General features: G+C 36.5%; 1 protein-coding gene and 1 pseudogene across 3 annotated transcripts in view; one reads left to right on the forward strand and one right to left on the reverse strand.

Moving 5' to 3' along the window:
- EXOC6B (exocyst complex component 6B) overlaps positions 1-14,388 on the forward strand; it is a 583,153-nt gene that overhangs the window by 206,334 nt on the left and 362,431 nt on the right. For both annotated transcript variants that reach the window (XM_081069629.1, XM_081069630.1), the window contains exon 7: positions 13,893-14,069. In XM_081069629.1, coding sequence (XP_080925755.1) covers positions 13,893-14,069 — 177 coding nt within the window. The remainder of the gene's footprint in view (positions 1-13,892; positions 14,070-14,388) is intronic.
- On the reverse strand, positions 7,104-7,741 carry LOC308505720 (large ribosomal subunit protein eL15-like; annotated as a pseudogene). Its single transcript has one exon. The product of its transcript is annotated as a large ribosomal subunit protein eL15-like (transcript).

The raw sequence follows: 14,388 nt of genomic DNA on the forward strand, positions 1-14,388 counted from the left end.
TAGGAATGCATTCCAGAATTTAAAGGTATGGGTGAAGGCAAGACTCACCTAGTTTCCTAGAAGGAAGAAAGTGGATAATTAAAGATTGATTTATTAGAATTTTAATTTGTTGAAAGGGTGAATCAATAGAATAGGTAATTATGGAATAATGCTTGCTTTTCAGGATAGATCCCAGGATGCTATTAATTTTACTTTCTACCACTACATTTCTTCATTGTATTCTTGTGTTTGTTTTTCTCACTTGGGTTTTGATTGTAAGTCTTGTAAATGGCATAGAAAAAAAGGGGACATTTCTCCTTCAGCTTGTTTTATATGGCAGAAATGGAAGGGACGTGGAGAATGATAGCTTATTATGTAGTTTGGGGATATACTATGACTATGTTACCTAGTGACACATTTATTAGGTATTTACTTTTCAGATGTAATTTAGGTTGAATTGACTGAGAAGAGTGATTTAAAGGTTATGTGAGTTCTTAGTTGATGTATATGCCCACTCTCTTTCCTCCCAATTTTTGCAGTTGTCTTCTGGAGGGAGACAAAGGGCTACATAAAAGTCTTATGTTTTTGTATAATTTTATCCTTTGCTACAATGAAAGTCTACAAGTAGGATTTAAAGTTAGCATCTTGTTGATACTATAGTTATAGTTGAAACTATTAGTTCGGTTGAAACATTGGCATGAACCAATAGTTAAAATTCTAACTTTTTCTGGCCCTTATCAGGTGGGATGGGGTAGTCTTTGGGGAAAACCTGGCTTATATAATAGGTCTTATCTTTTCTGGGAGACTAGGTTAAAACATAGAATACTAGACACCTAATGGAGTCTTGCCCTAAGAGTACTACCTATTCTTGATTACTTTTCCTCCGAACTTTACCTATATTTTGGGATTATTTTCATGACCACATAAAAATTGACAATGATAAAGGATGTAAAACTCAACCTGATATGTGGCAGAAATTTGTGGGGAAGAGAGTTAAGAATTATCTTGAAATTTAGTTTACTCAAGAACCAGCCTATCTTAGAGTCATGCATAAATGATTTTAATTGACGAATTAATGTGCTAGACATTAAGCAAAACCTACTACCATCCTATCTTCCAGTAGCTAGCATTCTAAAAAAAATGTTCTATTTGAAAATAACTTAGAAATTTTTTAAATATGACTAACAGGGTGGACGTTGTCCTTTCAGGTATTAGAATATATTATAATGTTTATAATACTTTAAAAAATGTGTGAGAACTCAGGATTAAAGGATTGACCACATGTATTTGTCTCTTTTTTTCTTAAGCCCCTACCAATTAAATACATAGGCACTAAGTTCTGAAACACAAATGCTACTTTATGAGAGAGACACTCCTTGATCACTCTGTATTAAAAAGCACCCTCTCTTTTCTTCTTTTATATTTGCTCAACAATTTTTTCATTTCTGATACTCTTCATTCATTCATTCATTCATTCATTCATTCATTCAAACAGACCATTAACAAGTAAGGAGATTGAAACAGTAGTCATAAACCTCCCAACAAAGAGAAGCCCAGGCTCAGGTGGTTCCACTAGTGAATTCTATAAAACATTTAAAGAAGAATTAACATCAGTCCTTTTCAAACTCTTCCAAAAAATTGAAGAGGAAAGAACACTCCCAAACTCTTTTTGAGAGGCCAGTTACAATATTTAGGACTAATACTAAAGCCTGATAAGGACACTACAACAAAAGAAGACTATAGGCTAAGATCCCTGATAAATGTAGATGCAAGAACTGTCAACAAAATAGTAGCAAACAGAATTCAACAGTAAAAGAGTCGTACACCATGATCGAGTGGGATTTCATTCCTGGGATGCAAGGAGGTTCAACATACACAAAACAGTAAGTGTGATATACCACATTAATAGAATGAAAGATAAAAATTATATGATCATCTCAGTAGATGCGGAAAAGTCACTAGAAAAAATTTAACATTCTGTCATGATAAAAACTTTCAACAAATTGGGTATATATAAAAAAAATACCTTGACATAATAAAGGCTGTATAAGAAAAAACCAATAACTAACATCATACGCAATGGTGGAAGTCTGAAAGCTTTCTCATTAAGATCAGTAAGAAGACAGGGGTGCCCAGTCTCATCACTCCTATTCAACATAGTCCTGGAAGCCCTAGCCAGAGAAATTAGTGAAGAAAAAGAAATAAAAGGCAGCCAAATCAGAAAGTAGGAAGTAAAATTTTTTTTATTTACAGATGAAACGATTTTACATATAGAAAATCCTAACTACTCCACCAAAGATATGTTGCATTTCTATACATGATAATGAACTATCTGTAAAGGAAATAAAGAGAATAATCTCATTTACAATACCAAACATAATAAAATGCTTAGGAATAAATGTAACCAAAGAAGTGAAAGATCTGTACACTGAGAATTACAAGACATTGATGAAAAAAATTGAAGACACAAATAAATGGAAAGATATCCCATGTTTGTGGATCAGAAAAATTAATGTTGTTTAAAGATCCATAATATCCAAAGCAATCTACAGATTCAGTGCCATGCCTATCACAGTTCCAATGGTATTTTTTTCAGAAGTAGAAGAAAAAATTCTAAAATTAGTGTGGAACTATCAAAGACCTAGCCAAAGCAATTATGAGAAAGAATAACAAAACTGGAGGCAGTAGTCACAATAGCCAAGACATAGAAACAACTTAACTCTTCCTTGACAGATGGACAGATAAAGAAAATGTGCTATATAAGTACAATGGAATACTATTTAGTCGTAAAAAGAAGGAAAGCCTGCCTTTTGTGACAACACGGATGGACCTTGAGGCTATTATGTTAAGTGAAATTAGTCAGAGAAAGACAAAAACTATATGGTATCACTTATATGTGGAATTTTAAAAAGCCAAACTCTTAGGAATAAAGAGTAGAAAGGGGGTTGGCAGGGCCTGGGAGACAATGGAAATGGGGAGATGTTGATCAAAGGGTACAAACCTCAGCTTTAAGATGAATAAGTTCTGGGGATCTAATATACAGCATGGTCATTATAATTAACAATATTATGTACTGCAGAGTTGTTAAGAGAGTAGGCCATAAAGGTCATTGCACACAAAAATGATAATTGCGAAGTCTGACAATTAAGTTCGTGAACTCATCCTAGAAAGAGTGCTACGTACCTCATTGCTGAATATCACTATGGTCATCTTCGAAGTACTCCCCTTGGGAAGCTATGCACTGACACCAGCACATAGTCCACCCTTCAAAGCAATTTTGAAACTCTTTTTCTGGAATGGTCATCAGAGCTGCCATTGTATTACCCTTGATGTCCTGAATGTCATCAAAATGTCTTCCTTTCAATATTTCTTTTATTTTTGGGTAAAGAAAGAAGTCATTGGGGGCCAGATCAGGTGAGTAGGGAGAGTGTTCCCATACAGTTATTTGTTTACTGGGTCAGAACTCCCTTACAGACAATGCCATGTGAGCTGGTGCATTGTCGTGATGCAAGAGCCATGAATTGTTGGTGAAAATTCAGGTCATTTTTGTCTTTTTCATGCAGCATTTTCAGCACTTCCAAATAGTAAATTTGGTTAACTGTTTGTCCAGTTGATACAAATTCATAATGAATAACCCCTATGATATCAAAAAAGTTAGCAACATAGTTTTGACTCTTGATTTGGACTGATGGAACTTTTTTGGTCATGGAGAATTGGCTGACTTCCATTGTGAACTTTGACACTTTGTTTCAGGGTCATATTGATACACTCATGTTTTATCACTAGTGATAAGATGGCCTACAACATCATGTTGCCTCTCCGAAAGGCCTTGACAAACTTCGACTCTCCTTTGCTTTTGTTCATCAGTGAGCTCCTTCAGGACCATTTTTGCACACACCTTTCTCATGCAAGATTTTCAGTTAAGATTTTCCTAACTGTTTCTCTGTCGATGTTCACTTGTTCTGCTATGCTTCTCACAGTCAGCCGATCATTTTGACTCACAATTCGACAAATTTTTGCAATGTTTTTATCAGTTCTACTCGTTATTGGCCATCCTGACCTCTCTTCAATAGTGATGTGTTCTCTCCCCTCAGAAAAACGTTTAATCCATTTGTACACTGCCTTTTTCTTCATGGCCTTATCCCCATATACTTGTATCAACATGTCCCTGATTTCACTTCCACTCTTGCCAAGTTGAAGAAGAAATTTAATATTTGTTCATTGCTCTAATTCAAGCTCAGACATTCTTGCGATGGTGCACAAAAACACACAACAATAATGAACGCCACTCAGCAAGACACCGCCACACGTTGGCATGAACGCAGCTCTGAGACACTCATATACCAAGGTTATGAAACCTCACTGAGCTGTTTGTATGTGCTGCCAATGTAAGCGCATGGTAGCAAGTTCTTGAATGTAATTGTCAGACCTCATATGTGATAGAATGGAGATGTTAAGTAAACTATTGTGGTAATCATTTTGTAGCATATATGTGTATCACATTAGCATGTTGTCCATCTTAAACTTACATATGTGACATATCAATAACATCTCAATAAAGCTGGAAGAAATAAAGGCTGAGGGAAGAGTGGTAGCTAAGATAGCAGGATGTATGAAGGCACAACTGCAAGTTTAAACAGGTACACAGGGAATGGAGAAATCAGTTTAGTACAGAGAACTCCATTGTCTGAAATTTTGGAGGTGTGAGTTATGATAGATGATGGGGGTAAGACGAGGGGCTTAAAGGTGTGATTTGTTGGAAGTTAGTATATAAAACATTTAATTCCTCCACTTCTCTTGTTTCATGCATGGAATATTTGCACTTATATTCTTCAGTGGGAGATTAGAAGATTCTTTTCTAGAGAAATTGATAAAATATTGCCACAAATCACTATTTGGATTTCCCCAGCAGAGAGGTGATTTCCCTTCTAGACTTCCTAAAGTGAAGCTTGCTAGTTGACAAGTCTCTCTGTGCCCACAGACTTTTCTGTAAGCTTTTAAGTGATTTAGTATAAATATGAATGATTGGCCAAGGATGAACAGACATTTGAGGAAAATGTCCAACTGGAAAGAGAGAGACCAAAATCTGCCACTGTGAGAAAATAAGTATCAACAATAAAAAAGTACCTAGAGGGAACAGATAATGCAGAAAACAGAATATGTGGAAAATATTAATTGGTATCCTCAAAAATTAAAAATTTGGTTCTTTGTATAAAAATGTTACAGAGATCATCAGGAAGAACTATAGGAGAATTCAGTACCAATTAGGAATTCTTGACAAAGGGAGAAAATTATCTGAGCAGTAATACAAGAAAATTCCCCTTATCTGAAGCACTTAAACTTCCAGATTCATGGATATATTACCCATCATAATGAACAAATTAAAGAACTACACCAAGGTACATCATTGTGAAATTTAGAACATAATAGGTAAAAGGTTTGAAAAGCTTCCAGAGAGAAAAAGTTATGAAATATAGAAAGGAATGAAGCCCAAAATGACATTGCCTTTCTCACGAGCAATAATAGATGCTAGAAGACAATGGAGCAATGCCTTCAGTAATCTTAGGGAAAATTATATTCTACCTTGAATTCTATACTCAGTTTAATACTTATCAGTTTAATGTGAAGAAAGATTAAAGTCATTTTGGAATGCAAGAACTCAAGAAATTTAACTGCCATGTTTCATTTTTAAGAATTACGTGAGGATATGCTCCAACAAAACAAGGGACTAAATTAAGTGAAAGATAGATATGGAATTTATGAAACTATGGTTCTAATTCTAGTGAGAGATAAAAGTAAGTTTCCTCTAGAATAACAGTTGTGGTGGACAATCAGCCCAGGTTATACCTTTAGGAATAATAGGGCTTGAATTCAGCATGTATTATGATGAGCTTTTTTTTTTTAAAGATCAAAATTAATTGTAGTTATAACATTAAGAGAAGTTTTAGAAAATGTAGGCAATTTGAAACTCCAAGAGAACTAAAAAACTACTAGAAAGGAACTGTAATCAAATACATGTAATCATTATATATGTCCTTGGCTTTGTAGTGAGACAGTATGCTTACATGACACCAATTATTGCTTTAACTGAAAATACTATGTTGGGAGGATAATTGAAGAAGTAGTAGGTAAGGGGTGTAGATTTTTAAGTGAGCTAAATTTTTACCATGAAGTAAGGATGTTATTTAGAAATGTGGTTGTAAAAATATTAGCTCTACAGAGCAGGATTGAGGGTGGGAAAAGGCCTAAGAAGTCTACTGTCTACTGTCTTTTTCATTAATATAATTTCAGTATTGTTAGAATTTTAGAACCATGACCTGATATTCATTTGGCAGACATTTAAAATAAAACAGTTGGGAAAAGACGAATTGTTCTAAAAACTTGAATTGGGATAAATAAACATTTGAGTAAGTAGTTTTCTGCCTTGTATAACACTCATGGTAAATTGTAGAAGGATTAAAAATATTAATGTAGACTAAATTAAGGTATAGAAGTACTAGAGGAAAATAAATAAATATTTATATTTATTTATTGTAGAATGGGATGTAATTGTAGAATGGGATAGTTTTCATTTTTTACCTAGCCAAATCTAATTACATGTTGTCATTTCTTCCTCTGCTGTCATGTTTAGAATAGTAAAGAGAAATTGTGCCTTCTGATGCTGTAGGGGCTAGGAAATAAGCATTCATATACTTGTATGTGCTACTATGAAGTGGCATAGCTTTTCTGGAGGGCAGTTTGTCAGTGTTTATTTATTTCGCAACATTTATCTAGGTTTTCTACAAATTCCCCTAATAAAAAAATTAAGGATATACACATAATTTTAGCTCTGAAGGTAGTCTTTTCAGCATTATTAAACAGCAAACCATTGGAAGCAATATAAATGTCCAATGCTAGACTATGTTTAAATAAACATTTCTTCTTTGAAATACAATAAAATATAAATGTTATAAGTGTTTTTATTTGTAGAGAAAGATATTTGTGAAATATTTTTGAGCAAAAAGATTTATCCAGATTAAAAAGTTTTTATCCAGTATGATTCTTTTCTGGTATACCAATAGAAATACTAATTGCAGATAAATAGAAAATATAGAGAAGCGAAACGAGAAATCTTTATATATTTATTAGGTAAGAATTTTACAAACATTACTCATATTAGCGGTAACGGTGGAGCTAGAGAGGATTGCGCTTCTCCAAGCTGCACGGCCCGAACCACCAATAGTATGGTGGAACTCGTGGCCCTTCCCAAGGCCACGGCTCTTGCGGCCTGCAGATGTCAGCCCGCGCATCTCCCTGTGCTTGTGGACTGGTCTGATGAGTCTCTGGGTGTTAGGATTCCGTCTGATAGCCTTATGGAATGGATCAAGGAGGATAACCTCGAAGAATATTTATGTGGAATCGTCACCAACCCAGTAAGAGACTCTCAGAGCCCCACAGTGGCGTCCAGCTCGCTCCTTGGCAACAGACTGAAGGCTTCCAGCAAACTTTCGCTAGTTAACACCGTGATGGACAGGCTTGCCATAGGTGGCACCCTTAGGAACTGGGCGTTTGCGGCCACCACGGCGCACACGAATCTGATATATGACATACCCTTGCTTAGCTTTGTATCCCAGCCTGAGCGCTTTATCCGGCCGGGTGGGGCTGGGGGCCCTGTGGAGCGCAGAGAGCTGGCGGTACTGCAGCAGCGCACCCTGAGAAGAAAGCGCATTACGTCGGACTGCTGCTTCCTCCATAGGTCCTGGATGGACTTGTAAGCGCCCATCTTGGCTTACCCTGATGGCTGAGGCCAGACGGAAAGGCTGTGAATTTTGTTAGTGCAAAGACTTTCTCCCCAATGAAATATAGGTTTAAATATGAACTGGAGACTTTCAGAGGACTAAGGATCTCAATTACAATTTTCAAGATGATATAGTGTCCACCTTCCTCAATTAATACAAAACATCTCAAGAGTATCATAATTCTAGATTTCTCATCCTACTGCTGCATTTAGGTCATTGACACCTGACTAAAGGATATGTATGATAAATCGTCTTTTTATCCCTCCTTTAAAATATCATACACATGCCTATGTACACTAATATGCAAATAACTTTTTTTACATGATCTTGATATGTTCTTTCCCCTTCATTTTGAATCACTCTCCTTGTTTTGTTTTCATTTTGTTGGTTTGAATCTGATATTGAAGCTATTTGCCAAAGAATGCTAGTTGCCAGACTAGTGCTGATAAATGTGAAGATGTCCTGTTTGGAAATTGCAGCTCTTCTGCAGTTCTTTGGATTGGTGAGACTTGAAGAGGCAACTTCAGAATCATCATTTCTTTTCAGAGTTATCCTGTGGGCTTCAGACATAAAATGGGGGGTCATCATCCTCCTTCACTGTTTTGTTGTATAGAATGTTATTTTAATCTTGGTTGCCCTGAGGGAACCTGAGAGGTTGAGTTGTAAGTGGTTTATTCAAGCATGTGACCCATGGAACAGGAATTTAAGGGTCAGGAGGAGTGAAAAGAAAAGTTTGTAGAGTGAGTACCGTGGTACAATGGTAGGTAATTTGGTTTCTTAATTCCTGGGACCTTCCGAGAAGCCATATGGAACTGACTAGGGGAGGCACTCAGAGGGGAAGTATGTATTTGTTCATTCCTTGGTCAATGGTTACCTCTCCTCTGGGTTGAGACTCATGAATGCTAAGTAGTTCTTGTGGGATTCTACACTGTGGTATTATAGGAAAGCCGCAGGGAAGGAATCTAGAGGTGTGGAGAAAGTGTTAGAGCTGGTTTCAGGTTACGTGATGTGCCGCTTCCAAGGCTGCCCAGACCGGTTACTGATGCTCTCACTGGAATAAGAGCTGAGGCTGAGAGGATCTGAAGCATAGCACGCGACGTGCCTCATACCGATATCGAATACTTGAAATGTGGTACAAATGCGAAACTGAATGGCGATGTGTAGCAGTGTTAGATGCCAGTAATGATGATGTATCCAAATACTTGCTGGATCTCGATGCTTCCATAGTGGACAATGAAACACAATTCCTGTCTCATTTTTAGAAGGAGGACAGGTAGAACTTGCAAATTTGGGGTGTTTTTTTTTGGTTGTTTTAATTATCTTTTAATTCCAGATACTAAACCTGTATTATCTCATTTAATCCCTGTGGCAGTATTAAGGTGCATTTTATTAACTTTGTTTTTTGGAGATGGGGATGTGCCCCGTGAAGTGAAGAGACTGCCCAAGGTTATAGAATGAATAAATTGCAGAGTTTAGATTTAAAGACCTGTTTTACTCCAAGAAGATCTTAGTTTGCTTGGTTTTTGCTATAGCAACCTGTAATGGAAGTCCATGCAAATATGTCAGGCCTCCAGCCTATACCCTTCTCAGTTTCTCATTCTAAGGGTCGTTTGTATGTGTTCCTTTAGTCCACTAGAGGTCAGTGTTGGGCTGATAAAGACAGGAGCCTTCAGTTTTTGATTCACATTAACTGAGTCTTCTTGGTAAGGCACCCTTGGAAGTTGCATTTCACAGTAAAACTTTACTTTATAGCGTATATATTTATATATATGTAATGCCTCATAGACACTATTTGACAGTTGTAAAGTGTTAACAGCAACATTTTTAGGTTAATATTAGGTAATTCTTATGTGTTTTCTCCCTCTTCTAATAGGCAGGAGAACATCCAAATTATCTTTTTTGCAGATACCGCTCCCTTTTATTGGGCAAAATCTCATTCTCACATAGATTACTTTTGTTACCTATTGCCTTTATATCGTAATCAATTTTTAAAATTTACTGTGTATGTGTCACTGTGTCTGGGCTTGGGGATTCTAATGGTAAAGCATGTTTCCTGTCCTCAAAGAAAGAAGAGTTACCTACCGAAGTGTTGTATTGTTCTTTGTTTACCTGGATATCTGACAAGTTTACCGAACTCACCTACTTCATCCTGTTCTTAACTTACTATTGCCATGGTTCCTACTGTTTGGAATGCCCCACCATCTAGTCATCAAGGCCAGAATACTTAAGAGTTATTTTTATTTCCTTCCCATCTTCCATGTACTACACTCAAATTAGTAAATTCTGGTGCTTCTGCACTTGCATATCTGCTACTACCTTAACTCAAGTTCTCATCATCATTATTTGGACTGTTACTGTGATCTGTATTGGTTTTCTTTTTTTGGTCTTTATCTTCTCCCAGTTGACCACCCCTCTGCTCCTAGAGGATTTGCCTGAATTCTAAAGCTGATCCTGTTATCCTCTTGCTTACTCTTTCATTGTTTCTCCATTGCCTACTAACATTGAAAGTGCTTTCTATGACATCTTGAACCTTATCTGTTGTTAGTCCTTTATAAACTATGCTCTTATACAAAATCACTCATTCCTTGGGTGGATAATGTTATTTCACACATGATTGTTTCCCATGCCTTTTCCTTCTTCTGTAATGGTTACTCTTTCTACTTACCTCCCTTTGGAAAAATCATATTTATCTTTGAGGAGCATAGTTTTCTACCTGTTCCTTGTCGAAGCCTTTCCCGAATCTTCTCCAAGCAGATCTTATTACTCTCTCCTTTGTTCAACCATTGTCCTCTGTATTTATTTCTATTATTATACATATTGCACAGAATTTCATTCGCTTCTTTGCCTATCTGCTTTTCATAAAATAATTTGATGTGAGGTTCATGAGTCAGAGACTCCATTTTTTGCTTTGTATTCCTAGCATGTAGCACAGTGCCTGGTACCAAGCAGATGTTCAATGTATGTTTGACTGAAAAGAGGAATACAGAAGAAAGCATCATGAATTAGGGCAGCGAGAGGAGGCTTTCTAAAGGCAGAAGAATTTTAGTTGAGTTTTGGAGGAAAGGTTAGAGACAGGCAGAAAGAAGTCATTCCTTAGAGATACAGAAGTGGAAACATACCCAGTATATTAAGAAGTAGAGTTTGATTCAAGTGGAAGATTCATGTTGGAGAGTACTGGGTAAGTACATCGGAAAATTAGGTTCAGCTTCCATTATGGTGGAGTTTGTGATGGATTATCGAGTTTGGATTTGTACTTGTTTAAATCCCCCCCCCACCCCCCAGTTTCCCTCGTGCCTAACTGATCTGATGAATGATGTGGTTTAAGAAGAGCCTGGCCGTAGTATGCAGGGGAATTACAATGAGAAGGTGATGAGTTCCGTTTTAGGGATGTTGGAAGTGAGGTGATGGGAGAGGCAAGTAGTAATAGGAAACTGAAGATGTGCTGTTGGATCTTGGGCGGGTGGGAAGAGTGCTGTGAGGGAATCTTGAGTAAGAGGTGGTTAAATGTGTAAAAAATTATTCACAAAGAGAAGGAACAACTAAGAAAAAGAAAACACCTAAATGTTTTGTAAGGCCTAACTTCTACTTGTATGCTTCATATAGTCCTACGCCTTTCCAACCCAGGCTACAGAAATCAGGCAGCTGTTTCTTTGGCTCATGATTGTAAAGGCTGTCTCTGGAGGGACGGAATAAATAGTCCTGGTGAGGTAGCTTAGCATAGGTAGCTTAGAAGAGAGCTCTGAAGGGCTTTTACCAGGTTTTTTTCCCATGGGCTTTTAATTTTAATACATATTATGTGTATTCATATATTTTTTCTATTTTTACTCTTCTCCACTTTCTGCCAGTCCCATAATGTAGATTCTGAATAGATGGTAATTTTCATTTTCATCCATAATGGGTAACACCTGAGTATTTATTTCATTGTCTTACCTAAAATTTAGGGTTTCTAACTTGACCAATTCCTGCTTGGCAGATCTTCCCTGACTGCTCATTTACAGACTGGAGAAGACTTGACAATTCTACCAGAGACTCCACGTTCTGATAGAGATTTGGAATACAACTTAAAATGCTTTGATTTCTAACATTGGGTTTGCTATCTTAATTTGCTGATTTGGCCCAAACTACTTTGCGCTCTTCCAAATTGATGGGAAAACCAGATACGTACCACCTAAAAAGAGCAAGTCATAGGAGATCTAAAATTACTTCCACAGGATATTTGGAGATTTGTATCATTTCAAGTTTAAGAGACACTACTTAAGTGTGCCTTCTCTTGATTGCTTTTGCTACACTGGCAGTTTTTGTTGACTGTGAAAGGAATATAATTAACTTGGGATTCAGTAAAGTAAGAGCACCTTATGAAAGCTTTTGGTATTGCTGTCCTGCAAGAGAGGATGGAGTTAAGGGGCAAGTGATGACTCTCTAGTTGAGGGCTTGCTTTTGTAAATATAAAAGCTTTAGGAAGCTCTCCCTCCCTTAGTGCTTCCCCAGAGTCCTTAATTCCTTTTTGTGTGGTTTGCCTTGGAAGGAACTGGGGAAGAACTTCTTAGTTTTGAGAGGAAAAGAAAATATTTTATCTAATTAGGGGTCTCTAACGCTTGAAGGATATATAGTATATTCAAACCTAAATTAAATGTTCTGGGATGCCTTCTCTATCTCAGTTTGTTACCGAAGCCACGTATTTTATGTAAGTCAAAGCAAAATATCGAACGACTATGTAGAGAAACAAGTTTGTCCATTGATTCAAATCTCTGGAATGTAGATTCTTTTCATTTTCTTGGCAGAAGCTAGCTCACATAGTTCAAGTTTTTCTCTGTCCTATTATAATTGTTTCATTTAACCAGTGCCTGGACTAACATCTTATACTTAATATTTGTCTTGAATTCCTTAACCTCATTCAGAATATTTGGAAACTGATTTTCTCCTGAACTAATATCTATTTGTCACTGCAGAGAAAGATCACATATTGATTAAGGAATGTATATTCTGAGAAGCCACATTGCTCAAGCTTTGTATTTTAGGATGATACTAAGTATTATTTTTTTAAAAAAGGAAAGTTCCGTTGTGAAATACTTTTGGAATGTGCTGGACTAAATCAAAGTAAAGAAGTTTCTTAAAATAGGACTTCTCCCAGTTTTTTTTCTGTTAATTAGCATTCTATATCTATATATAAGAAGGCTACATGATATGCAGTGTTTCCCACTTATTTGATCACAGAACTCCTTTTTGGGGGAAACTTTTTACCATGCTTTCAGGGACTGTTGTGTAGTGAGAAGATCACTGATCTGGAATTTAGAAGATCATACTTTGAGATTTGGATTTACCAGAAACTCGCTCTGTGACCCCATACAAATCCATTGTCTTCTAGCCTCAGTTTCCTGAGTGGTAACTAAGGTCACTTCCAGCTCTAATATTCTCTGGTTTAACACTTCTGTTGTTGACCTTGGAAACTGACGCTTTCCACCCTTTGTATCTATTGAAACAGCACCATCATTTGAATCTTTTTTTTTTCTTAAAGTGGAGAGGATTACTCTTCCTTTCTCTAAAAATGCAGAGGAAGAAATCCTTTAAAACGCTGTTTTCCACAGCTTAAGGTCATGAAATCCTGTTGGATTAGTTAGTTCAAATCACTCTATTAAGACATTTCGTTTTCTTAATCAGGAGAATTGTGTTGATCTCTCACATACACACAACTGTTTTTAAGAGTCCCCTAAGCTTAAAGGGTTCTGTTCCTCCTTCTGCAATCACAATGATTCCAGTATGGCATTTATCTTGTAAGACATAAAAATTTGGTCATGTGCACTTATCTCTTGGCTACTTAAAGGAAAATGAGTAGATTTCATTTTTGTGATAATTTCGTAGGTGTCTTTGGAAAGTCTTATGATAATATTGATTGATTATCCCTTTTTTCCCCCGTGGAAACTGGGAAGAATGAATCAAGTGGGGGTAATCTCAGGGTTGAAAATGTATACATAATATGCTTGGTTTTATTTCTGGAACTAAAACTTTATGTACTAAGGCATTTTGTTGTAGTACTTTCTTTAAGATACCAATTTGTTCAAAATTAGTTCTTTGAATGCTTAATTGTTCTCTTTCTTTTTTCTTTTTTTTAAATGTGTGTGTCTCTTTCAATCCTAGGCCCAACAGCAAAGAAACCTGGACAACATCGTCTTGCAACAACCCAGAATAGGTAGCAAGAGAAAATCTAAGAAAGACGCATATACAATTTTTGATACAGAGATAGAAAGCACTAGCCCCAAGTCTGAACAGGATTCAGGAATTCTGGATGTTGAAGATGAGGAAGATGATGAAGAGGTAACTATCATTTGAACTAGAGATGTGAGACTGTTAGGCTGAAATACATATGTTTGAAATGTGATAAAGAGTTTATCTGTTTAATACAGCTTGTGTGATATTCTGGAATTAGATTATTATTCTAAATGGGAATGGGCCCTGGTTTAAGGGTACTGAAGATGCACAAAGAGCTCTTCGATACTAATTCTTTAGATTTTAAAAAGCTGTCCATTTTTTAAATAAGTTTTTTTGATTGTATACTGACTAGGTAGATACTGGGTAGGTACTTGACCTAGAGAAAGAGATCTTGGTGACCTCCACTGAAACTGGAACAAAGTTA

The sequence above is a fragment of the Rhinolophus hipposideros genome, assembly GCF_964194185.1.
Source record: "Rhinolophus hipposideros genome assembly, chromosome: 12".
Taxonomy (NCBI): Eukaryota; Metazoa; Chordata; class Mammalia; order Chiroptera; family Rhinolophidae; genus Rhinolophus; species Rhinolophus hipposideros.